The sequence below is a fragment of the Ptychodera flava genome, chromosome 15, assembly GCF_041260155.1.
Source record: "Ptychodera flava strain L36383 chromosome 15, AS_Pfla_20210202, whole genome shotgun sequence".
NCBI lineage: Eukaryota > Metazoa > Hemichordata > Enteropneusta > Ptychoderidae > Ptychodera > Ptychodera flava.
This window is the reverse complement of record NC_091942.1, coordinates 33,254,344-33,280,636: the sequence shown is the minus strand read 5'-3', so window position 1 is coordinate 33,280,636 and position 26,293 is coordinate 33,254,344. Positions and strand designations below refer to the sequence as shown.

General features: G+C 37.2%; 1 protein-coding gene across 1 annotated transcript in view; it reads left to right on the top strand.

Moving 5' to 3' along the window:
• The window catches only part of LOC139151947 (DNA-dependent protein kinase catalytic subunit-like), a 97,374-nt gene that overhangs the window by 37,565 nt on the left and 33,516 nt on the right, over positions 1-26,293 (top strand). Inside the window, exons 44-63 of the mRNA XM_070725011.1 lie at positions 363-541; positions 2,318-2,486; positions 3,125-3,302; positions 4,318-4,481; positions 4,821-4,955; positions 8,100-8,219; positions 9,312-9,455; positions 13,673-13,818; positions 15,213-15,344; positions 15,745-15,853; positions 16,149-16,273; positions 16,893-17,042; positions 17,700-17,873; positions 18,394-18,694; positions 19,377-19,557; positions 23,372-23,596; positions 24,127-24,242; positions 24,663-24,794; positions 25,315-25,494; positions 25,931-26,018. Coding sequence (XP_070581112.1) covers positions 363-541; positions 2,318-2,486; positions 3,125-3,302; positions 4,318-4,481; positions 4,821-4,955; positions 8,100-8,219; positions 9,312-9,455; positions 13,673-13,818; positions 15,213-15,344; positions 15,745-15,853; positions 16,149-16,273; positions 16,893-17,042; positions 17,700-17,873; positions 18,394-18,694; positions 19,377-19,557; positions 23,372-23,596; positions 24,127-24,242; positions 24,663-24,794; positions 25,315-25,494; positions 25,931-26,018 — 3,148 coding nt within the window. The remainder of the gene's footprint in view (positions 1-362; positions 542-2,317; positions 2,487-3,124; positions 3,303-4,317; positions 4,482-4,820; positions 4,956-8,099; positions 8,220-9,311; positions 9,456-13,672; positions 13,819-15,212; positions 15,345-15,744; positions 15,854-16,148; positions 16,274-16,892; positions 17,043-17,699; positions 17,874-18,393; positions 18,695-19,376; positions 19,558-23,371; positions 23,597-24,126; positions 24,243-24,662; positions 24,795-25,314; positions 25,495-25,930; positions 26,019-26,293) is intronic.

Genomic DNA, 26,293 nt, shown 5'->3' with positions numbered 1-26,293 from the left:
CCCGCCAACTCACTGTATTTTGAACTCAGAGATTCCATTATCAATATAATTTCAGTTTGGTACATTTGTGTTATTTATTTATTAGAAATTTCTATTCTCTCAGCATGATCCTTCTTATGTTTCGATGCTTCATTTGTAGAAACTTCAAGTCAAATGCACATTCAATATGTATTCATGCAAGGATTGGTTGAAGTGTTTCAGATAAAACTAGGAACTCGCTGTTTATTTCAAAATCCAAATTTATCTAATTTCTGTGTAGAGTCCTGAGACTTCTTTTGAAACTGTTGAGTTTTAGAGTTTTATGTGGCCCTTCACTTTCACAGTTGATTTGAAAATGAAAATTGATGTATTTGTGCTATTAGGTGCCTGAGAGTGCTTTTGAGACTCAGCTGGTGTCCAAGATTGGATGTTTTCAGTTGATGGAACTCCTTTACTCCAGACTGACAAAGGAGGAACTGAACTCACCAGCATCTCAGATCAACAAGATTTACTGCCAGGACAGTGTTAAAACTGGTAAAGAAATGACAACAAACCTGACCAGGTAATAAATTCATTTATTACATATGTACCACAGTTTACTTGCATCGAAGCGCGCGCGTACTACCGGTATTTGCACTGCAGTGCAAAAACATTATGCCATTCCTTTATGTTAATGAGTATTTACCAATTTTGACCCGGAACTATTTTTGTTTGTGAACACAAAAAATGTTGTCTACAAGATTTCGTTTCTCTTTGGTTCGATGCTCGTTATAGTAAAATGAATGACTTTACTGATTAAAAGCTACGACAAAGAAAATTGTCTGTACTTATTATAGTGTGAGGATGATTTTTATTATCCGGAAGAGCAGTTTGTTTGTCAGCGAAGCAAAAACATTGACAACGGGCGACGGCCGTTTCTAGCTCCATGGATATACACGATGGCCGCCGTACGATGGCGGCCATCATACATCAAAACACACGTAACTGCGAGCGCAGCGGAGCCAATTAAACAGTTAACATTTTCAGAGACGTTTTCGCCAGTAGTCTTCTCGCCGGACATTCCCTGTTTACAATAGAAAGTCACTTTTGCATGCAGTTTATTCTGTGCTTGTGTGTCCTACACGCTATTGATAACAGAGACTGAGTGAGTGCTTGTGTGCCACAGTGAACACTGAAATTTGATCATTCGAAAAGTTACGTTTGCCGTATCTTAGTCTTAAATTTCCCGTAAAAATCTTCGAACTGTTATTTGTATTGATCATTTAGAAGAATTTCAAGCTCAAAATGCAAAAAAATCAAAAGCGTTCCATGTTCAAACTTCTCTTCGTTTGGCTATCTGTGGCATGTTGCTACGTATCTGTGAGCAATCGCAAGCATAGTTCGAGCCCTCCGACGTTCCTCTTATGTCATCCTTGATAAACAAGTAAACAATAGTTTAGCCAATCAAAATAGAGGGTGTGACGGCGTTGACCAATGAAAAGTGAAAGCTGATTCGATGCCACATTACAGTGATGTCAATGTTATATAACTCCGCAGGGTCGCCCTGAAGCTTTTACAGACAAGTAGTACGCACGACTAATCGTCGATTCTCTCGATAAATGATGCAAATAAAAGATAGAACATATGTAATAATAACAGAACCCCATGGCCGGTGAGTGCAAGCGCGCCGTACTAGCGGTATTTGCACTCGTGCTGCGGTGTATTAGGCTGTCCTTTCACAAGCGAAGCGAGTGAAAGGACTGCCACACTGCCGCACTCGTGCAAATACCTCTAGTACAGCACGGTTGCACTCACAGGCCATGGGGTTCTATCATATTATGAATTGAAAGTCTGACACAGTATGCCATTTATTGGTTATGTTCTGTAGTAATAAGTGTTTCATAACGTCCATTTTATACTATTATGTATCATTGTTCCTGTTGCACATATTCTCAGAAGAAATACTCTGAACTGTTGTTCATCGGAAATTTTACAATGAATATCTGGAATACAGATATTCAGCTACCTGAATGCGGCCTTAATAGGAAAATGTCTTGTGAAATTAGATGAGCACATTCAGTGAAAAAGTAAAATAATTTTTTTTTTTCAAGTGATAGAATGGATAAAAAACATTTTCCACCATCTACCTCAAGATATCAAAATATCACGGTATACACATACTTGGTTTCACATGTAGGATTTATGTACATGTATGTGTATATGAACTCATTTGTGAACTTCATCCTTTCAGCGGTAATACAAGTTTAGATTTGAAAGACTTAGTATGTTTACATACACAAGAGAAGTTTGAGAGAGCTTAGAAGTGTATGCTCACAACAGTTTCTGTCCTGTCTTACAGAGTTGCCCATGCATCCAAGGGTGAAGATATCCGTGGTGAGACAGTGCTGGTTGATCTAAGACGTCAGTTCCACTGTGCAGCGTACAACACTCTTATTGCAGTTATATGCTGTACACAAACTGAAGTCAAGTTCTACAATGGATTCCTATTTTCAGAGAATACCGCCAAGGTAAATATTCATATGTCCCTTCTTGTCTTTTGCAAGCCCTGATGTCACCGATGCAGAACTTAACAGAGGGGTGACTGACAATTGAATCTTATGCAGAACTCTTTCTCATAAAAAAGTGGGCTCAGTCGATTTTGTACTCTGTACATACCGGTACATGTACATTCTCATGGATATCTCAAGAAAGATTAATCAGCATAATATAAATTTTAAATGATGTGTACTACTTTTCTATATGTAAATTTTCTGGATTAATCTCACCATTTGTAGTAAAAACATGTCTATCTCTGAAACAATCATCAGTCCAAAAGCTTTAGAGTTGGATCCTAGGTTCAAGGGAAACAGCAATGTATTCTGGTAACACACAAGCCCATAGGGCAAGAAGGTAGCACTGCAGCCCTCATTACCATCAGGCAATATGTGTCTACCAGCCTGTAGCTTGGTTATTGCTGAATTTTCCCAATAACAATAATTTAGTCTCATGCAGTTTGTAGTGATTATTTGGGGTAATTTTATACACAATGTAATGTACTTATGTTTTTGTAAGATATACTCAATATAGCACTGTGTGACTGGTTTTTGAAGGTGAAGTACTAATTTACAGATTATTTATGAAGAAACAATTGACATTTTATTCATAGGGTCAATTTTTCCTTGACAATCTGTTGGACGCTGACAAAGAGTATAGATTTGAAATTGAACTTGAATCAGCCATGGAACGCAAGAAGAAGTTTGTTGCAATCCGGAAAGAAGTCAGACAAGCCAACAGAGATTCAGATTTTGATGACTCAGCATATACTGCATACAGCAACACTTCAGGTCTGCTGAATTTACTAACTTTCCACAAAATTTGTTCAAGAATGTAAATTATTATACACCTGCATCTATAGCCTATGGAGTTTTGTCGTACAGTAAGTTTCAGTATCAGTGGGTGCGGAGTCCAATAACTGTGTTTGACATGGAGCACAATAACTTTAGGAGTTATTGGACGCTATTTGACATATGACCTCAAAATACCTTTACGTCAATGCGAAGAAAAAGGAGAGGTGATTTTAAATTTTTAACAAAAATTATACTTCTAAGCATTCGGTACTCCACGAAGTAAACAGTGGTCAATGCAAAACCTGTAAATTTGAGTGAAATTTTGCTGCTGACCTACAATTTCTACCATGTACACTGCGCTGCGTGGGTTGAAATTTCGTTATGTGTGCTTTGCGGATGCACTGAACACATTCCCAGTCTGTTCATGACCGCTCAGTGCGGTGATCGACGGGCATCCCACAGATGCTTTAATTTTGACCGTTTACTTAAAATTGGGCGAAAAAGGTGTATAATAATAAGGTTATTCACAAAATACCTGAATTTATGTTGTACGTTTCAGTATTGTCCTCAACGGTACGCGTCTCGGACAATACCTCCGCTGCAGGATGTACTCAGACATAAATCCCAGTATTTGTGAATAACCTTATATTACTTACTTCCCAAATAATATATCCAGAAGTCTATTTCGCATACACTTCACACAGCAATACTTCAGGTCTGCTGATTTTCACTGACTTTTATCAAAATTTGTTCAAGAATGTAAATGGCATCTAAACTACAAACATCATCTAAACTAGTTGCCATTGCTGCGAACTGTTGAGCAAAATGAAATGCTTCTTCTCACTAGCTTCAGTTTGCTCAAGGATATGATACTTCTTTTCTTCATTTGAATGCATACACATTGCTTCAGTTTACAGATAAAAAATTGACTTGTACTATCAAGTTTCTTTAAAGATTAATTCTAAAAAAATTTCTAAAAATTCTAACACTATGTATGTTATTGTTCCTGTAGGTATTCGATACCTTTCCTCACAGTACTTGGCTGACAGCAGTTTGAGTGAAGAAATCAGCCAGTTTGATCTGAACAGTGGAGCCTTCAGCAGTACTATAGACAGAGACAAAGACAGGACATCTGCTGGTTCACAGATGACTCTAGGCAGACCTGAATCACCTGTTGTAAGAAATGTTTTTTTATGATTTGTTGACCAGTTTTATTTAGTATCATTGGTTTTATTATGTTTAATTACAAAAGCAGCATTTTGAGTAAATGGAATATAATTTTGATGGAAATTACTGAGTGAGTAATTTATCTACAAACCAATTTCTACAGCAGTGCTTTAAAACTGGAATATTGCATTTTATTAATACTTTGCATACAAAGCTGAAAATTTCACTATGTACGCAACTGAACATTAATATAAAATTTGTTTTCTACAATGTTCTTTCTATTGCATGAGACTAGTTTGCATTATCAGTATTGATATGTCTTTTGTTTTGTTTTGTTTTGTTTTGCAGGAACCATCGGCCATAGTGAAAGGTGACTACCTTGAAATGGAAATGGACGAGTTGAACAAACATGAATGTATGGCCACAATGACAGCTGTGTTAAAACACATGGACAGAAACAAAGTCACACCAGAAGTAGCAAAGGTGAAAATTGTGTGAATGGTTGATTTTATAACTATGATTACTAATTTATCTGAATGTACAAGCTCATGAAAGTTGTATTTTGTATTGCATGCAGTTGGAATGTACTTTGTGCAGCTTAAAATTATAACAGCATCAACTTTGTAGCATGATCGTTTCAGACAAAATGATCGTCACAGCATTATCTTTTCTTTTTGTTCAATGTTTAAACCTTTGAGTTAATACACTGCAGTAACATGGGGAGAAAATACAAATTATGGTTTCTGAGAACCTTTCAGAGTGGACATTCAGAACCATTTCTGATGACCACATACTCAAGGAACTTAACATGTGGATCAACAATGTTGTAAGTCCACAACTTTACGCAGAAGGCAAGGCTTGCAGCACTGTATCACGCTGTGTACTTCTTGGTCTTAGAATGTGTCCATACTCCATAGCTTAGTTTACAGGAGTGCCAATGATGACTTTGATCTTCAGAGATAAAAATACCCTAGGCTTGAAATAGTAAACTTTAGCAAAGCATGGCGGGATCTAGACAAGCCCAAGTTTTCTTTATTACTGCCATCGCGATAATTGTTGGTACACCCAAGCCCCAATATACTTAGGGAAACCGCTGGGAATATACCTACATCGCAAAGAGATTAGCTGGCAGCACTATCGCTATGTGCATGAAGTTTGGCAGATCATCTTTCAGTCTGTTTATCAAAACACCGTTGGGTGTCTCATAAAGTAGAGGCCGTTCATTTTGCATGACCGATAAATTACTGAAGTAAAGCATTGACTTTCTATGAAGTTAAATTGCTTTTGCCTATGTGTATCACCACGTCTGCGGTAAATTTCATTGATTTCCTATTTTCCTGAAGTTTTCTTGACCGTTTTGCACGAATGACAATTAACTGGCACTTTCTCCAACTTGAACAGCCCAGAATCAACTCGTCCGAAACCAAATCGCCCGTTGTTTGAGATTTACACGTGCTACCGCGTACCTATGCACCCTCCGTTGTCGATTTAGTCTAGTAGAGGGTAGAATCGAGACTGTTTGATTTTATTGGAACAAAAATATTTCGATTGATTGACTAACACAGCCAAATTTTAAGCATTTTCTTCAACTTTAGAAAATAAGTCATCGCCTTTCCTTGACATTTCCGTTTCGTTTGAAAATGCTCTGTCCCCATAGTCGGTGTGAACGCTAAGGTTTGCCTCGGCCGTACTGACTGAGAGATGACTCCTTCTTTAGCTATACTTTCAGAGTTTCGAAAAGATGTCGCCAAGTATTCCTTTCAGTGCACACTGCAGGTCTGTCTACGTTTGCAGGAAAAGCTATCGTTGCCTTCCCAACAAATTGAATTCGGGCCAGTTGGAATGAGTTGGGTTCTGAGTCACGAGTGGTTTGAAAAGGTACCCGTTTTGCACTGGGTAGATTAGAAGCGAAAGGAAGGTTATCAACAGCATCGATGAAATGCCTTTTTTCTCACCGTGTTTTCTCATTTCTCTGTATTTTTTCAGCGATGGCAATTTGAAAATAGTAATTTGAAAATAGTAATCGTGACGATTTTATAGCTCTCAGAATTCGAAGTACGAAACGTCACTGCCTCCGCCATGCCAGGCCCCGGGAGACAAGACAACACATTTTCAAACTTTGGGTCATGCCAAGTTTACTTTCTCGATTGGATACGTTGAGGTCAAAATACAAACTTTGCCATCGATTAACGATTAAAAACTATGGCATTTCAGCATTCTTTGAAATTGATGATATGACTGTCCCTTTTCGTTTTACATTTCTTGAGAAAACTCTACTATGTGCCCACTTCAATCGGATACCCCCATGAATAATGACATAATCCGTATGACGCAGCCAAATAAATGTGACTGAACAGTGAAGTATGTCTGCTTGTGTCATGTCAAGGCCGAGACTCGTACAGGGTGTACGAGACGACACCGACTTTGCCTCTAAGCCGAGGTTGTCAGAAATATATCCGAGAAAAAAGGTCTTCAAAACCACGAAAGTCGTCGATGAAAACTGTAGAGGTTATGGCTGACAGTTTAAGAATGTTTGTACGTGACAAATTCCTGCCACGCCGCGCACCAGCAGCAACGACTATCCTCACAGTAATTTCAACTTGATAATCAGCTCATACACGGAAACAGTCAGAAACCCAAACTTTGTCTGTATTACTTGTAGTTCTCACAGAATTTCGCTACGACATGTCGGATAACAGAACCTCGAAGTCTGGAAGTTTTACAAGTAGTAACTTTTTAGAAAACTACATCGGTGCACGGCCGATAAATACGGGTTATTTACACAACTGTCTATTCTCACTGTCACTCTAAGAATACGCATCTACTTTAAAGCGGTCGGCAAATCGGTTTCTTCGAGATTATAAATTTAGAGACTGAATTTCACTCAAGGAAGCCGTCCGTTTGATGGAAAAGTGTCGAAGTACATGCTTGAGGTAAGATGACATATCGCGATAAGTGTAAAACGTGAAAAGGTTCATGTTGTACATCATATAGAAAAAATACGCACATTGTAAACCTCGACGTAAACCGATCACTTTACAAAAATAACAGCTAAAAATACGGATTTCACCTCAATGCTAGAGGCAAATTACAGTTTTTGTGAGACAGTGGTAATGACGGCATTTATGATGACAACGCCTGTACAACGAAACGAAGTCAAACGATAGCATTTATACCTTTATGGCAGTACCTACCGTTTTCTCTCCTGCACTTTTTCTTCAGGGAAAGTCTGTCGAATTTGGTTGCTTCAACATGTTCCCTAGGCAATTGAATTTACCACAGCAATTCAACAAAAACTGGCAAAAGCAATGTAACTTTACTTGTACAAGTTAATCCTTTATTGTACCATCGTTCACGCTAAATGAACGGCCTCTGCTATAGTGTTTTGTCTAGGGCACACCGCATACGCACCCCGCAGTGCTTTCGATAAACAAACTGCAAGATGATCTGGTGCACTAGCAATACTGTTGGCTAATTAATTTGCAATATAGGGATATTCCCAGCGGTTTCCCTAAGTATATTGGGGCTTGGGTGTACCAACAATTATCGCGATGGCAATAAAACGTTTCATGGAAGAGAACTGACGTGCAGTGATTGTAGGTAAATATCTTTTCCACACACTGACAGGGTACAAAACCAACAGAAATGCCAGGATGGATGTCATATCTGAACAAAAAGCTGATCAACTCCTCTACACACAGCAATGTGAAACTATTCATTGTCAAGCTAATCATCAATACAGCAGAGGTAAGAAAGCCCTCTGGAGGGCTATATTGTCCAGTCTATGTTTTACTTTTACCATTTCACTACATGTACATTGCCGTGGCAATAGCTTTGCAGTGAAAAGACTGAGAAAGCACAGCTTGCAAGGGTTGAAGATTGCTAAGTAACCCTTCTCTCCAGGTTCTTCTGATTCAATGTAAAAGATATGCTTGACAGTCGTTTGTATGAAGTTTTCTACAAGTATCAGTCTTTGTCAGCCAGGAGACAATCATCCATGGATTTGATTCAGTCTTAATACTTTTTTGATATGTTTTAGTAATAGATATGCTCACAGTTTGTTGATAAAATAGGGCTTTTCTTTTAAATGGTACATGTCTGCTCTTACATGATAGGACAGGTGAAAGAATCAGTAAAGAAATTAAAAAAACATACTACCACAATGTTGAATTTGTCCAATTATGAGTTACAGATGCATATATTGAGTCGATATGAGCAAAACGCCATATACATTCTCACAGGTTTCATGAATATCGCAATGAGACATGTAGTAGATTATGTCTCATGACAAATGCCTCAGCGCTGTCTGTTGTTGTTGATTCAGTTAAAAAAGAGTTTGTAAATAGGATTTGCAAGTACATATACCAGAATAAGGCTGTGTACCGGTATGTCAAATTTTATATATGGGCTACATGTGAAAAACGGAGATTAGGCAAAAAAAAAAGAAATGTTTCTGGTCAGGTCTTTCTTTAAAAAATGGTGCGGCCACGCGAATTTTATTTTTTTATTTTTTTTCCCTCAAGGGAGGAAGGAGGGTCAGTTTTATAGTTTTATCGATATAGTCACATATATACTGTTCATGCAGTCCATGATCATGCCCCCCAAAGAATTTTCTCTTTCTCTTCAGCCATTTTGGTTTGGTGTCAGCCACGGCCGCCGGCCACAAACAGAAAAAAAAAGGGTGACGCGCTGTTGTTCAAGTGACGTGCGCTGACCAGAAACATTTCTTCTTTTTTTTTTTGGCCTTATTGTAGTTGTATCAGTTTGTGTGCTTTTCCCATCGTTAGTAGCCTTCATTCCAAGCAAGTTTGTTTATTTTATTTCTGTTATCTTTGACAGGTATTCCGTCCCTATGCTAGATTTTGGTTCACTCCATTGATGGAATGGCTGATCAGTGGTGATACGTGTGGGGATGGAATTCATTACATGATCAGAGATACCATGGTAGTTATGCTGATGTGGGCTACTACTGCAACACCTGAGGTAAGAAATCAACAAGGTGGATTCTGTAAATATGTTTACATTTCTGGCAATAACATTTGGAAACTGCAAAGTGAACAGAATTCTATTACTATTCATTGAGACACTTACAAATGTCAGTGATTTTGTTGTTTTTCAGTCGCTAGAATAGACTATTATGCAAAAAAAGGATATTAAAATCTTATGAAAATTGGGTATAAATGTTAATAAGTGGTGTTAATTCACAACTTCATTTACAAGGGACAAGTTGAATTAATTGTACACTTTTTCAGAAGTGATGATAAAAGGTATGGCAAGGATTAGACTCTCACAGTCCCTTTACTCTGCACAGCTTCTAATCTCTGCCGTATACTGATGCACCATTACATGTACCTATCAGGCTGAGACAAAATGTAAACTCTCTATTCCTCATCCCTATCTGTTGTCCAGTGTAACTGCATTACAGCCACTGCACTCTCAGTTCCAAACCCTATCGTCAGGTTGGCAACTCAAAGTACCCCATGCGAAAAAAATGCTTATAAAAAGGCCTTCATTCCATCAGCTATTTCTGTTCTAATCTCGTGATTCTCTCAAACATAATTCAGTCTTGTTAGTCCCCACGGACATCGTCCGAGGGGACTTATAGGTTTGGTCATGTCCGTGCGTGCGTGCGTGCGTCCATCCGTGCGTCTGTCCGTTCACGCAGATATCTCAGAGACGCCTGCAGCGATTTCATTCAACAGGGTTCGTACGCTCCTGGAAAGTCCTGGAAAGTCCTGGAATTTAAAACCACTCCTGGAAACTCCTGAAAATCAAAATTTACTCCTGGAAAACTCCTGGAAAATCGCTAGTTACGATCGCACACGGTCGAGAACGGCCTGATCGTAAGGGCGAACGTCAAACAGTATAATTGTCGAATGTCAAAATTGCAAAAATGCGAAAAGATGTTTTGCGACAGGTGGGGAGCCCTCCCGAGACAAAATTTGGAAAGCGTAGAAGTGTTTCTTACAATGTCGTAAAGGGGTACCCTTGTATCAGCGTGGGCGAGACCACGTTGTGTATTCCATAATCCACGGTTTTGCACGCACGTACAGTGACATCGAAGTAGGCATGAGTAGGTTGTGGAGGGACCGTGTTGAAATTTAAAGCTTGTTCGGGTCATCAGTCACAGCAATGCCTCCTGCAAAGTGTTTATTCAGCTACCATTGGTTGAAACAGCCCGAGTACATAGGATGGCTTGAGCAGGCGCAAGATAAATTTGCGGCAAGATGCAAACTTTGTGAAAAGACTTTCGATGTATCGAAAAGCCTAGCCCTGCATATGATGCTCCATGTTCCCGTGGCTTGCCATTCGGTACATTCACGAATCATGCGAGATATTGCTGGCCTTTGTGCCCTTCACCGTGCATCACCAGCAAACTAATGGTTTTGGACGTCATGCGAACAGTTCTTTTTTGCAGTCTGTGAGCGGTTGAGTGATTCGGGTAGGCATAGATTGGAATCGAGTTGATTTTGGCCGGAAGTAGTTAGAAAAGTATCCCTGCGTACGATGCTGTGTGTTCCGCTACAGCTAATCGCCCGCTACAGCTAATCGCCCTGCTCGCGGGGCGATTAGCTGTAGCGGAACACACAGCATCGTACGCAGGGCTATTAGAAAAGTAGTTTTTGTGTGCGGTCCAAATTGGGACCGCATGTCTATGGACCTTAGCAGGGCTGTAGTGGGAGGCTTTATAATGCAGGGAACACATAGCATCATACGCGGGGCTATGAAAAGCCATGCTATATAGCTAAAGGAGCAAAACATCGAGCTCTGGTAGGAAAAAAACAGGAGCAAGTAAATAAAAAATTAATGATTTCTTTGCCCGATCTTCATCAAATGTAAAGTCATCGACTAATTCTAAGCCTTCCCTGTGTTTATCTTTCCTGACACCACAGTCGCAACTCGCAACTGTTTCAATCGTCAGCGATGTTATATTCAGATGTCGTCACCGTCAAAACCTGTCAACTCGTCATTGACTGCATTTGTCAGCAAAATGATGTCTTATAGGCTGAAGTTTTGTGGACAATGAAAAAATTGGAAACAATTAGTGTATGATTCTTATTAAAATTGCAAGCTTTATCGTGCAAACACTCCTGGAAAATGGCATTTTTCAACCACAAATACTCCTGGAAAATGGCAAAAAAAACTCCTGGAAAGTACTGGAATTTTGATTTACTTGAAGTGTATGAACCCTGATTCAAACTTGGTACAAGGATTACATCATATGTCATACAGATGCACGTCGATTTGTTTCCTGATACGATCCAATATGGCTGCCAGGCGGCCATTTTATTACGATTTTTTCATGTACAGAGCAATAACTCAGGCATGTTTCAACTGATTTTATTCAAAGTTGGTACAAGGACATTGACCAATGTCATAGATATGCACTTTAATTTTTTTTGTGATACGATCCAATATGGCTGCCGTGCGGCCATTTTGTTACGATTTTTTCATGTACAGAGCCATAACTCAGGCATATCTCAACTGATTTTATTCAAAGTTGGTACAAGGACATTGACCTATGTCATACATATACACGTAAATTTGTTTTGTGATACGATCCAATATGGCCGCCAGGCGGCCATTTTATTATGATTTTTTCATGTACAGAGCCATTACTCAGGCGTGTTTCAATAGATTCTATTCAAAGTTGGTACAAGGACATTGATCAATGTCATAGCCATGCACATCAATTTGTTTTGTGATACAATCCAATATGGCCGCTGTGCGGCCATTTTGTTACGATTTTTTAATATACAGAGCCATAACTCAGGCATATCTCAACCGATTTTATTCAAAGTTGGTACAAGGACATTGACCTATGTCATACACATGCACATTGATTTGTTTTGTAATACGATCCAATATGGTCGCCGTGTGGCCATTTTATTACGTTTTTTCATGTCCAGAACCATAACTCAGACATGTAACAAGCGATTTATTCAAAGTTGGTAAAAGGAGATTGACCAATGTCATACATATGCACGTTAATTTGTTTTGTGATACGATTCAATATGGCTGCTGTGCGGCCATTTTGTTATGATTTTTTCATGTACAAAGCCATAACTCAGGCATATCTCAACGATTTTAATCAAAGTTGGTACAAGGACATTGACCTAAGTCATACATATGCACATTGATTTGTTTTGTGATACGATCCAATATGGCCACCATGTGGCCATTTTATTACCATTTTTTCATGTCCTGAACTACAACTCAGACATGTATCAAGCGAATTTATTCAAAAGTATTTTTATCACAGACCTAATGAAGAGGACTCTATCCTCTCTGAGGGCCTGTAATCAAAGTACCTATTAACAAGTGGGGACTGTGTCATCAACGATGACTTGTTTACTTACAATCCTAAATCAATTCAGTGTTAGAGTGTTGTACATTGTTTTTGGTGTTTATTGCACTTCAGTGCCATGGCTTGATTGTGTAGGAACTATAGAAACCTGTGAAGCCAAAAGGAAATTTTCCATTGTATTTTAATTTAATGGATGATAAAGTATTTGATTTGATTTATTAGCTCTTTTTTCGCATTCAGCTGAAAACAACAACAGAAAAAATTGACAGTATACAACACATAATAGGAAATGCCAGTGTAGGTACATACATACATGTACATACTATACATTTCTGAAATGTTGAAAATAAATGCTGCAGCATTCAAAATTACAGCTCTTATTTTTCTCTGTCAACATATGGTTGGATTTTGCGAGGCCAAGAGAATTCAAAAGTAATTCTAAAAAATGCATCCCTGCATCAGTTTTGTGAGAAAATCATGATATAAAATATATTGTTTTTCTGCTCTTTGTAAGGTCTAAGGGCATTGTATGGTGAACACTCTCTAGCAATGCTTGCTCACTATATGAGGCTATGTTCAAATTTGTGTATTGAAGATGGAAGGAGAGAGCCATATTGCATACCGTAGTCATTTGAGAGGTTTTGACTGGGTTGAGGCAAAGGCTGCTTGTGAAAAAAGAGTTATGCTCCTTGCACTTGTTCACATGAGAAATAGTTGACCTAATCCTGGTTGTATGAAGTCATTTGTTTTATTGTATGTGCCAAACTTCTACCAGCTTTTTACAATAGCCAGCTCATTGTATTCTAAGTGGCAAAATTTTGCCAATTTTGACAATTCTTTCCCTAAAAAAACTTATTACTCAATGACTTTGTATGTTTCCTCTTATTGCAAGGAGAGTGAAAGGATATTGGTGAGCAGAGTGGTTGAATTTTTAATGAAGAACACTCATCATTCAAACAGACAAGTTCTCAGAAACAACCTAGAGTTGGTGAAAACTGTGGTTGAACTTTGGAAAGATTCCATCGAAGTGCCATCAAGGTACAGTATAATTCTCTTTTACTTCTTGCCCAGGAATGATGAAACAGTTGCAGGGTTTTCAGAGAGTTTTAAGGTGGTTGGAAAGGCTATTTTTGCACCAATTCTTTTCTCAGAGTTAATGTCAAGTTTCAAGTGTTAGAATCAAGATACTTAGTTTAAATTTCAGGATAACTCCCTTAGTTAATATTTTCTCCAAAAAATATAAAAATTGCATATTTGCAGCCATGATTTTGAAATATGACACCAGTAAATATTAAAATTTAATTTTTCATATTTTTTTTACATATTTGAATTTAATAATAATTGGATAGTATTAATATTACCAAATTAGTTATAAATATGTTGACACTATTTAATGTAAGATTTGTACGGCAGGATTTGTAAATAAAATTTGTTTTTATGATTTTACATGGGTTTATATATCAAAAAATTATTAAAAATTCTTACAAATTTCAAAATGTGATTTTTCAAAAAGTACTTCAAATACAGGAAAATTGTGCCGTACAAATCTTATCTGTAACCTTGTTTATAGGCTGTAAAAATTCCATGTCCATATCTCATTTCAAAGTTGGATTAAATTGGTATACAAATATGTAGGAAAACTGTTATTCTGTCAAAAATGTTGAAAACAAGCCATATTTGCACCCCTCTTTTGAAGTCATAGAGCAGTTTGTTTTGTTAATCTCACTTTTGACACCTCTTTGACACTCAAAGAATCTAAAAATGCATTTACAATAGCAGTCACTCACTCTGAATGCCAGCACCACCTTGTCAAACTTTCCTGAAAAACAGCAAATAATGACTTTTCCTTTTCAAACATTTTTTAAAAGCTAGGGGACCTCTACCATAGTTAATACACTAAGGACTCCCCAACTTCTTCTTATTTGGTCAGTTTTTCAGAAGTTTTAACAGGCTATAACTCTGCAATGCCTTTGTGCCCAAATGTCTAGTTTTTTTTATTCCACAGAGAATGTTGACTACTTTTATATTTTAATAGTTTTGTTGAAATTTATAACTGACGCTCTAGCCTTTCCAACCACCTTAAGTAGGTAGCAAATTATGATGAACAGGGGCCTAGAGGAGTATCACCCTTTGTTAATGAGAAATAGCTGACTAAAGTCACACATGACCATTAAATTTGTCCAGAAGTCAGCTAAAAATGAGCACCCAGACACACTAAAGTAATCGTCCGTATTGGCGTCGTTCAGCTCAGGACTCTATAGCTACTGCATGTCAATGTGATAATATTCTTTGCAGTGTTCATAATAGATGTATTGTGTAAATATTTACTACTGTCAGTCTATGCTAACTCTGGCTTTGTCTGAAGTAAATTTGAATCAATGTGAAATGCCATACAAATTTCACCATGTCTGTCTGTGTCATATTTTTACCAGGGTCATATTCAACCACTTTTCTTGTAAAGATCCCAGCAGTAAAGAGAATGCCACTGGTGTCCAACTGCTGGCTGTAATCTTAGCCAATAAGCTACCACCATACAGAGAGTCATGCGGTATTGACAAAAACAGGTAAATTGCTCTGAGTGTGGAATTTACCCCATTGGAGCTTGCTTGCAAAAGACCTCATAGTACATGTAGTACTGATGTATGTAGATGTGCCTTACCTCTAAGTACAAGTTATAAGACATGCATACCAATAGAATCTGAAAGCTAAGTCATGTACAATATTTTCAATTGTGGACATACCTCTTTACTTTACTTTCTTACCGAGCTGCAGTTTAGACTACCATTTCAACAATGTGAACATGTAACCAATGGTACCAATTATAATCACCATCCATTATACATATTCTAAGTTTCACCAGTTGAACATCGGCCTAAGTAATGAATGTTACTTCTATATTTGACTCACTTGAATTTCAACAACATGACAGTATGTACATTTTTGTTTTATGTATGAATTTTTCAGGTTTTATGTCACTCTCAGTGCAAACCTGTCTTTCAAGTACAAGGATGTGTATGCAGCAACAGGCGAGGTCGTTGGCATGGTGATGAAGTACATGGCAGAGAAGGAAAAGGTAAATTATCAATTCTGTCAGTCCCAGAGATGCAGTTTGTGAAAATATTTATAAATATGGCAAGTGTCAAGTCTTTGAAATGCTTGTGAATGGATGTGGAGTCAGATCTTGGCCATTTGTGAAGAAATCAGACTACCCCAATTCTGCTTTTCATTTTGATGTTTGAACCATCAATGAGAATAATCAAGCCCGACAAGCACATTCAAATTATTGCCTGCCATTTTGGAAAAAATGTAAAGTGGTGAAATCTCATGAATGTTTACCAATAATCAGAATTTTGACATTTGTTTCCAAGGTAACTGAGGGTACATTCCACGATGCTGTTCAGAAAGAGCTGACTGTTTTACATTCCTCAAGACCTGAAGTCTTCATCACCAATGTCTACAAAATACAGCTACATCATGCACCATTTGCTGACAGGTGGGAGAAAAATGACTTGAAATGAAAGCAGTTGTTTGAAATTCATGTAACTGGGTGCAGAGATAGTGGAAGGGTTAATGATTAGATTGTGTACACTGCTTGTGTATGGTTTTTTTGTGCAGTGGTGAGTTTGTCTGATGCTTTCAGCTGTAAAGAATAGGCTGCTACATATTAATATACTGATTGTAAGTCAGTGATAGACACTGTACATGTGGGGATCAAAAAAGTGAATTTTAAGCTTGTTGCATGACCATGTGATAAACTCGGTGAGAACCCAATATAAGTAGAAAATACAGGTGTAATCTGAATAAGAGTTTTCATTTGCAGACAAGAGGAACATAATTAATTGCTATTCAAATCTATTTGTTTTGTTTTTTTAATTTATATTCTTATGTAGCAAGTTTGTACATTGTACAAAGCAGTTAAGGATCAAAGCAGTTAAGGATCAAAGCAATGCTTGTGATACTGTATCAGTAACCTTACAGAACCATTAAAGTACAATAGAATCAAAATGATTTTTAGTAAATTTAGCTGTATCATCGTGCAGTTTGTGCCATAGTGCTTTCAAGACTTATCCATTCATCAGTTCTGATGAATTCTTTGTGTTCTGTCATCCAAGGTTTATCAACAAACTGTTGTTCATGTTACCCAAGCTGCATGGTCAACCCAAGAGCAATGCCTTGGAGGTGATTCTTAGCAGGGCAGATCATATTGACAATCTCTTCATTGAAATGAAAAACAAATCCATCACTGAAATGCTCAGACACAGGTGAGTTCACTGACATTCTAACGTTGAAAGATCCAAGGAAATGTTGACATGCTTAAGCCATCTAATGTCACATATTTGTATATAATGTACTGTCTGCTCTTTCATTGGATACGCAGAACCGTTGTACTATCTGAAGTAAATAAAGCCAACCCCAGTTGATGTTTTACATTAACTAACCCATATAGAGGTTTGTTATACCAATTTGTAGTGCCATCTTCAAAACGGGTCTTTGAAGACTTTTGATTTGTAAATCTAACAGGAAAGTGAATTACAAATTTATCCCAGTGACTTTCTTCCAGAATAAGTGCATGTAAGAAAAAAAATAATTTATTCTCATTGGCTTATGAAAACATTAAAACATTTTGTTTTCAACAGAAAAATGAATATAAAAGGCTTGAATTTTCCATAGGCAAAACTCGTAGGGAACCATAGCTATTATATTCAAGTATTTTAAGATAACATCAGTGGCTACTTTTCTGAAATATTTAGATCAAAGATTTGCCCTCATCTTCAAAACTCAGCTCATTTTGAAGTTTATGATCAAAGATAATCAATAGTCATGCTTAGTATTTAAGATAATTCCAAATTATAAAATGTTTGGAAAAAATCAACTTTTTTATGTTGACTGAATGAAATTTTTCTGTCACACTTCAACAGAGATGAAGCAATCCAACACGTTTCATTGAAGATTGTCAACGAGATGTTGAAGAAACTCAAAGAAACAGAGTTATTATTCTTAATGCCACCTGTGGTTGCAATCAGCAATAACCAAAGTGCTGTCTGCAGAGAGACAATGTATGATATCCTCATGTGGATATATGATAATTACAGGTATGCAAAGACACAGAGACATAGGCATGAAAAATATTAACAACTGTCACATCATCAATGATATTTTTTAATTTAATCAAGATTCATGTTTATTATTTATTACAGCCATAATGAAGCTTCATTCTGTATGCCTTCCAGGCTTGATGTTGCCTTTTATTAAAAAAAAAAAATGAATGAAATTCACTTCTAATTTTTATTACAAATTCACAAAATTGTTGATTTGTCATATTATCAGTGTAATCTATGAGCTTTGGAGTTTGTCATAACAGCCTTTAGCTTATACATGGATTCCTGGTGGGTGACAGAGGTTATTTTGCTGTTTTCATCTTGTTCTCTGTTTGTATGTACAAGTTGCACTGGTCAAAATCTCTTCCGGAACCTTCAACATATCATATGAATGAAAATAGTGTCTAAAGACAGTAATGCTGTTCCTTCAAGAGGTATTTTTGTCACCATATGGATTGATTATCAAAATATTCTTCTGCAAAAACTTTACAAAAGTTGTTACTTTACATTTCAGGGAAGAAGAATCAGCCACAGCCAATGAGATACTGAGCATGACAAAGGAGTGTCTTCTTCAAGGACTGTCAGATGAAGAGTCTTATCTACGTCTTAGAGTCAGCAACTTTTGGAGTCATGAGACAAGACTACCATCTGGAACACTAGACAGGATGGTTTCCATGCTGGAATGTATGTACTCCAACAGTACTGAGAATCAGTTTCTGAGTTATTCAACCAGTCTTCTGCTGGAAATGACTTCAAAGAGCCCTGATTACAAGAGAGAGGTCTTTGAACATCCACTATCAGAATGCAAATTTGAGGTAAGTAGTCTTTACACAGTTAGTACTTTTTAATTTTGAAAAAAAAAAGTAAGACAAAGTTTGTGGCCTATGTATGGCTGCCATGTTATTTGATGTCAGCAAATAGTTGCTACCTGTAATATAACAATATCGCTGATCGTGATTTCAGGTTTGTTACTCAATATAGCTGCACGTGTGTGACATCAGACACTACTGCTTGAAATTCGGACAAACTTTGTTGTTGCATGTGCGGCTGCTGTTGTAGCTTGTAGTTTGAGCCATAAATTAGTGTAACTTTTCTTATCCATTGTAACACTAGCCGGTTTTATTCTGGTCTTTCTTGCCAAAAATGCAGACAGATATTTATTTTTGCATATTTATGAACAAAAAATTACATCATTTGCAATCATTTGCAATCAGCGCTGTTACCATATGTATTTACTGGAAAGTAATATGCAGTGTCCTTGCTACAAATGTCATTGACTACTGGCATGAAAATAGAAACAAATAGGGAAATGATTTCGATGTTAAAAACAGTTTTATGTGCAAGATTTTTTGCAATTAGCCAAACCTAAGGATGTTACAGCAAATATTGAAATATCACCTATAACCAGTTTAATTGATAAGAAATTCAGTTAAATCAAACAAACTTGTAACAGTCATTTATCATTACAGTTGGTGACAAAATGGTTTCTCTCTGCAGGACTATCAGATTGATCATTCATGGCAGAGACGACACGCTGCCATTTCAACACCCATGTTTGTAGAAACCCAATCCAGTCAGTCATCACCTGTCATGTCAACACAGGGTACGGCTGAAACAATCAGTAATCAGATCAGAGCAACACAAGATGCTCAACAATTTACAGCAACTCAAGATGTTGGTAAGTAGTAATTATAGTTGGCTTTCAGGGCTCGAAATTAACTTTTTTCCCTGGTAGTCCCACTGGGCTACCATTTTCTGAAGTTGGTAGCCCAGTGACAAGGTCTGGTAGCCCATGCATGAATGAAGAGGTTTTTTTGTAAATGATATTTTTATTTGTATCTAGACAATGAAAGATTGAGTTTGCTTCTATCCAGGAAGTGAATTTTCTAGTCATTTGACATCAATACCTGCAGATCATAGCCTTAGGAGCTTGGTATAGCATGTGTAGTGGACAACGGTGACGCCTCAAAGTCTGACGACCTATTCACACATACAGAGCTTATATGCAAATCTTGATGTTCGCCATGACAACGACTTTTCACTCAGCACATGCAAACATAGCATGGCTAAATAGATTGGCTATGAATTTCAGGATGACAACTTGGTACAGTCATGTTCTCAATACTTTCGTGGCAATTTTTGCTATATTTCTCCGCCATAGTACACTATCATGGGATGATCTCGTACACTTAGGAAAGCGTAATTTCTGGATGGCGCGATAGCTTTTTAGTCCCCACGGACATCGTCCGGGGGGACTTATAGGTTTGGTCATGTCCGTGCGTGCGTGCGTCCGTGCGTGCGTCCGTCCGTCCGTCCGTCCGTTCACGCAGATATCTCAGACATGCCCAGGTCAATTTCTTTCAAACTTTGCACAAGGATAGTACCCTACCCCATACAGATGCACGTCGATTTGTTTCACAATGCGATCAAATTTGGCCGCGTTAGAGGACTTTTTATAGTTTCCACCTCCATAGACTCCCATGTATAAGGCAGTCTCCATAGACTCCAATGTATAAGGCAGTCCATAGACTCCCATGTATAAGGCAGTCTCCATAGACTCCCATGTATAAGGCAGTCCATAGACTCCCATGTATAAGGCAGTCCATAGACTCCCATGTATAAGGCCAAGAAAAATAAAATTTAGTTTCTCATCGTATTCATATTGCAAAAAGGATGCAGTGACACAGTTTTTAGTCCCCACGGATGAAGTCCAGGGGGCTTATAGATTGGGTCATGTCCGTCCATGAGTCCATCCGTGAGTCCATCCGTTCACGCAGATATCTCAGATATTTTGACAAAATGTCACGTGAACTTGGTGACCTTTGACCTCAAATATATATATATATATCCATAACTCGGTAACCACAAGTGCTACACCCTTCATATATGGTATGATGGGACAGCTTATGACGCCACATATTGTACCTCATTAATTATGCGCATATCTAATTTTGAGCAAGCCAATAGAGCTAGAGGTCTGATTTTTGGTATATAGGGATAACTTAGCAATACAATTTTTTTGACAAAATGTCATGCGACCTCGGTGACCTTTGACCTCAAATATACATATTTGTCCATAACTCAGTAACCACAAGTGCCACATCCTTCATGTACGGTATGATGGGACACTTTATAACGCCACATATTGTACCTTATTAATTATGTGCATATCTAATTTTGAGCGAGCCAATAGAGCTAGAGGTCTGAGTTTTGGTATATAGGGATAACTTAGCACTACAATTTGTTTGACAAAATGTCATGTGACCTCGGTGACCTTTGACCTCAAATATACATATTTGTCCATAACTCAGTAACCACAAGTGCTACACCCTTCATGTATGGTATGATGGCACAGCTTATGACACCACATATTGTACCTCATTAATTATGTGCATATCTAATTTTGAGCAAGCCAATAGAGCTAGAGGTCTGAGTTTTGGTATATAGGAATAACTTAGCACTACAATTTTTTTGACAAAATGTCATGTGACCTCGGTGACCTTTGACCTCAAATATACATATTTGTCCATAACTCAGTAAACACAAGTGCTACATCCTTCATGTATGGTATGATGGGACACTTTGTAACACCACATATTGTACCTCATTAATTATGTGCATATCTAATTTTGAGCGAGCCAATAGAGCTAGAGGTCTGATTTTTGGTATATAGCGATAACTTAGCAATACAATTATTTTGACAAAATGTCACATAACCTCCATGACCTTTGACCTCAAATATACATATTTGTCCATAGCTCAGTAACCACAAGTGGTACACCCTTCATATATGGTATGATGGGAGACCTTATGATGCTTCATACTGTGCCTCACTAATTATGCGTATATCTAATTCTGAGCAAACCCATAGAGCTGGATGTCTGTCATACATATGCACATAGATTTGTTCTGTGATACGATCCAATAAGGCCACCATGTGGCCATTTTATTATGATTTTTTCATGTCCTGAACTACAGCTCAGACATGTATCAAGCGAATTTATTCAAAAGTATTTTTATCACAGACCTAATGAAGAGGAAGGACTCTATCCTCTTAGGACATGTAATCAAAGTACCCATTAACAAGTGGGGACTGTGTCATCAACGATGACTTGTTCTTTGCAGTTTGAATAATTTTGTGTTTAATTGTGATTGTTGCATTGTGATTAAATAACTATGAAAGTGAATTTTCATTGGCATCATTCCCGAGCCTGTCATCCTGGTACATCAGTTCAGATAATGATATTTATTGAAAGTTTGTCTCAACAAATGCTACTGCACTGACGCCTTTTAACTTGGATAACAAAGTCATGGTCTAGCCTTTCTGTGTCTAGCTGGGTTGACTGTATGAGCGTTGGTCATCTCACAGCGATCAACATCATGTCGTCCTCTGTCCAAGGCTTTGGTAATCCATGTGGGCTACCATTTCATGGGTTTTGGTAGCCCCAGGGAAAAGTTGGTAGTCTGTGGACGTGGGACTACGCTAATTTCGAGCCCTGGCTTTACTTTTGACAGTTTCCCCAATATTCTGTGCATGAGAGTTCAATAGGTGATAATTACATCTGGTCAAATGTTCCTCCTGAATACACATTTTGTGAATTATGTCATCTTGCGCTTACAAACTGAAATGCATCGTTATATCATTAGCATGTTGAATATTTTTACCGAATTGATGACTTATGTTCTGATGAACAAGAGAAATTTAGTTTCTTTCCATAATTTTGATGTGAAAGGAGCTTAAATCTCTGCCCTCAAGAGTCAATTGCAGATGTTTTTGGTCTGTGTCAATCATAGAGTATAGACTAGCCCGGTTTAGATTATCAGTGCTGCCGTAATGAGGCATGTTTGTAGAACTGGCATACATTGTCAAATGTAATGATGCTACTCCCATGGTGTTGAAAGATGAGCATGTACCGTGCGTAGTAACATACATCATCTGTTGCTAATGGTAACATGACTGAAATTTATCAACTGTTGACTATGTAACATTTACCTTAATAAATATGAGGACTTTCAAAAAGTTCTATGGTAGATATGATGGCATTGTTGCCAAATACGACACCTCTGTCTCTCAAATGATTAGCGACAGCATTCCCAACTTTGACTTAATTACAGTGATTTATATACCGTTCTGTATCGTTTCATATGATTTAGACAATTTGGGACCAATCCTGATGGGTGTACAAATGTAGTATGCTAGCAGGGTATGTTTATCCATTCCGGACACCTAATACAACCATGAACTATCAAAATGCAATTAACAATTAAAATATGACTCAATTAATATTTGATATTTTGTCTTCATATTTATTATGAAAGCCAGAGCGGACGAAAGTTATTTATATAGTCCTTTTCCTAGCTTTGTGTTAACAGCAGTTAGATGCAATGTGCATTTACATAATAGTGAAAATCTCACTGACTAATCTATACTAGAAAAAAGCTTCTGCTCATCTCTGTGCTTACATTTTAAGTCTATTTCTGTATCTCTATAGATGCAGCTGGCAGGAGAAAGAGTGCATACAATTGGTTGACAGGCAGCCAAGACACGTTTGCTGAATTCTCAGCCACAGCTGGTACAGAAACTCAATCATCTCTCCTGTTCACAATCGGCACAACCAAGAAGAAACCATTGACTAGGAAACCAGGCAGAGCTGTAGGACCTGGATTTGGTAATGAGAAAATGGGTGAAGCCAAAGACCAAGTGGATGGTGCTGAAGGTAATTAATTAAGGTAGTAAGTGCTTCAGGGAAAAAAATTATTTTTTCCTATAGAGTTAACACAAGCATGGTGGCTATTTTGAATTCCAAATATTGGTATATATTGGGTAATTTGGTTCTCTAGTTCCAAAATTTGCACTGTAACCCCTGATTTTTATTCTTGATTTTGAAAAAGAATGGTTTTTCACAAGTTTATTATAATGTTCACAGAATTGTTACCAAATGATGTTGCAATCTACCTTTTATGTCAAAAAATAAGTACGCATTTACAATTTTCACAAGATTTTCAGAAATTTTGGTGCAAAGTTGACTGAAATGGTATTTTGTGAGTAGCGAGTTCACTGTGAAAAGCATTCAAGTCATCTTTTTAGTGCTTTGACCAGGATCTGCAGTATAAATACAGGCAAAAAAGACAATGTCTGTCTAAAAGTCTATCAAGAGCAGCCATTATCATATTCATATATTCAATGCAATATTCAGTCATGTACGTACAATTATCATCAGCTATTGCTTTCATCTGTCTATTTCAGAGAGTAGCCAAGTTGACAAAGACATTCTGAGATTGAAAAGAAGATTCCTTAAAGATCAGGAAGCACAAAGGTCTTTCTTTGCGAAGAGAGAAGCAAGATTGAAGAAAATGAGAGAGGCGAGTGTCCACTCAGAAGTTATGAAAAACTGTGTCTTGTGAGATACGTTCAGATGAAATACTGACAATTTAACTGTAGAATCAAAGGCTTGTTTTAGTATGTTCTAGTTTAGTATGTTTTAAAAGCAATAATTTGATGACAAGCGATATTATTCTTCAAGTTTGTGCAATTTAGTGTGTATTCTAAGTATCTGATTAAAAAGTGTATTGACAATAGTGTTACTTCTCTGTCCTATTCAACCAAACATTGATTACTTAACCACTGTTACACAAATATCACATCCATGTCTCTTGTTAAAATATCACAAATTGTCATTACCAATGCATAACAATGATATATCGGCAATACTTTGTCCTGTGAAAATTACCATACATCACGTCATTAATTGGCTCAATAATGTTATATTTTCTTCAAAACAGGAAATTCAGAAAGAACAGAAACAGAGAAGACACAATACAGTGACTCTTTACAGAAGCTATCGTCATGGTGATCTACCTGACATTCAGATCAAATACATGTATCTCATTGCCCCATTGCAAGCCTTGGCTCAGGTAATGTTGTAATTTGGTTTTTTGTTGATATAATTCTGTGATACGGAAACATATCTATTTGAATATTCCTTAAAACAGTATCCATGAAGTAAGATCAGATTGAACTGAAAGTTTTGTGTCACACAAGATTTTTTATCTGTAAAATGTAGCTGCAGACTAATGTAATGTTACTCCTTCGTTGGATAATGAAAAGTTGGCATAATACATGAAATATGTAGGTACCATTATTAATTTTCACAGTTTGAACCACTGTATTCATGAAACTATATTCTTTGCTAATGAGAAATTTTTGTGAATTTTGCGAAGACCAAGTGACAGAAAAGTAAGAACTTGCAAATGTATTTTGTTAAAACCTCATAACCAATCAGTGTAGCACAGACAAATGAAATCTGACCAAGACATGATCATTCCTCATAGAATACTGAAAATGATTTTGTTAGCTAGAAATGTTGATCTTTAAAGTATTGCTACCAATTCTTCATCCAGTGTTTTCCAGTGTTTTACAACTTTTTTATTTTAGAGAGATGCTGGTATTGCCCGCCAGTTGTTCACTTCTCTGTTCTGTGGAATTTTCAAACAAATTGAAGAAGTGAAGACAGAAAAGGAAACACAGGACACCATTGAAGACATTAACAAACATGTCAACATGATGTTGAGTAACTCTAGTCAGTACTATCCACCATTCATTGGATGTATTCAGGTAAAGTACTGATAAAAGATAAATGTGTTTAATCTAAAAGTCATTGGTATTTCTATAGGTAGATTGAACTCTCTGTCCGCAATTACTACTCAGACATTAGAAATGCCCAAACAAAGTTTGTTGAACTTTGTGACAATTCCCTATGGCATATACATGTATATTGAGGTCTGTTTGTTTCATGATATGAACCAATATGGCAGCCAGGTTGCCTAATGACAAGTCAGTTACCATTTCTCAGACATAAATGTGGACGCCATAAAGTGTCAATGCAACACAGTATCTGAGATGACTTTTTATTTGTGTCCACAGATATGATGCTTAGGGCAACTAATTAAGCATGACAGGTATTAAATGTAGTTACTAAGTGAAGGCGAAAAAAATTTCAAAGGATGTATCAGTAATTCATTTTTGCTGATGATCTGTGTTTCTCTCTCAGGATATAGCGTATCGTAACTGCCAACACATTCCCTTGGATGCAGAGAGTGTCAGTACCGCAGCTTTAATAAGTCAACAACAACCATTGGGTAAGACCTTTTACAAAGTAGTTGTTTTAAAGAAACAAAGTCACTGTCTTGGGCAATGTGTTCATTGATGTTTTGTTTTGACAAGTATTTTAAAGTTATTGAAACTAAGCAGGAAGATTGTTGAAAACATACTTTCAACCCTGCATGAAAGAAAATATAACACAGTTTCTAATATTTAGAAGAAGCATATGCTAATGATAGCTGTATTGACAACTGCAAACCTTGCCCTTTGAAACTATCGGGGAAATTTCACCAAGGCATCGTAGGTGAACAGG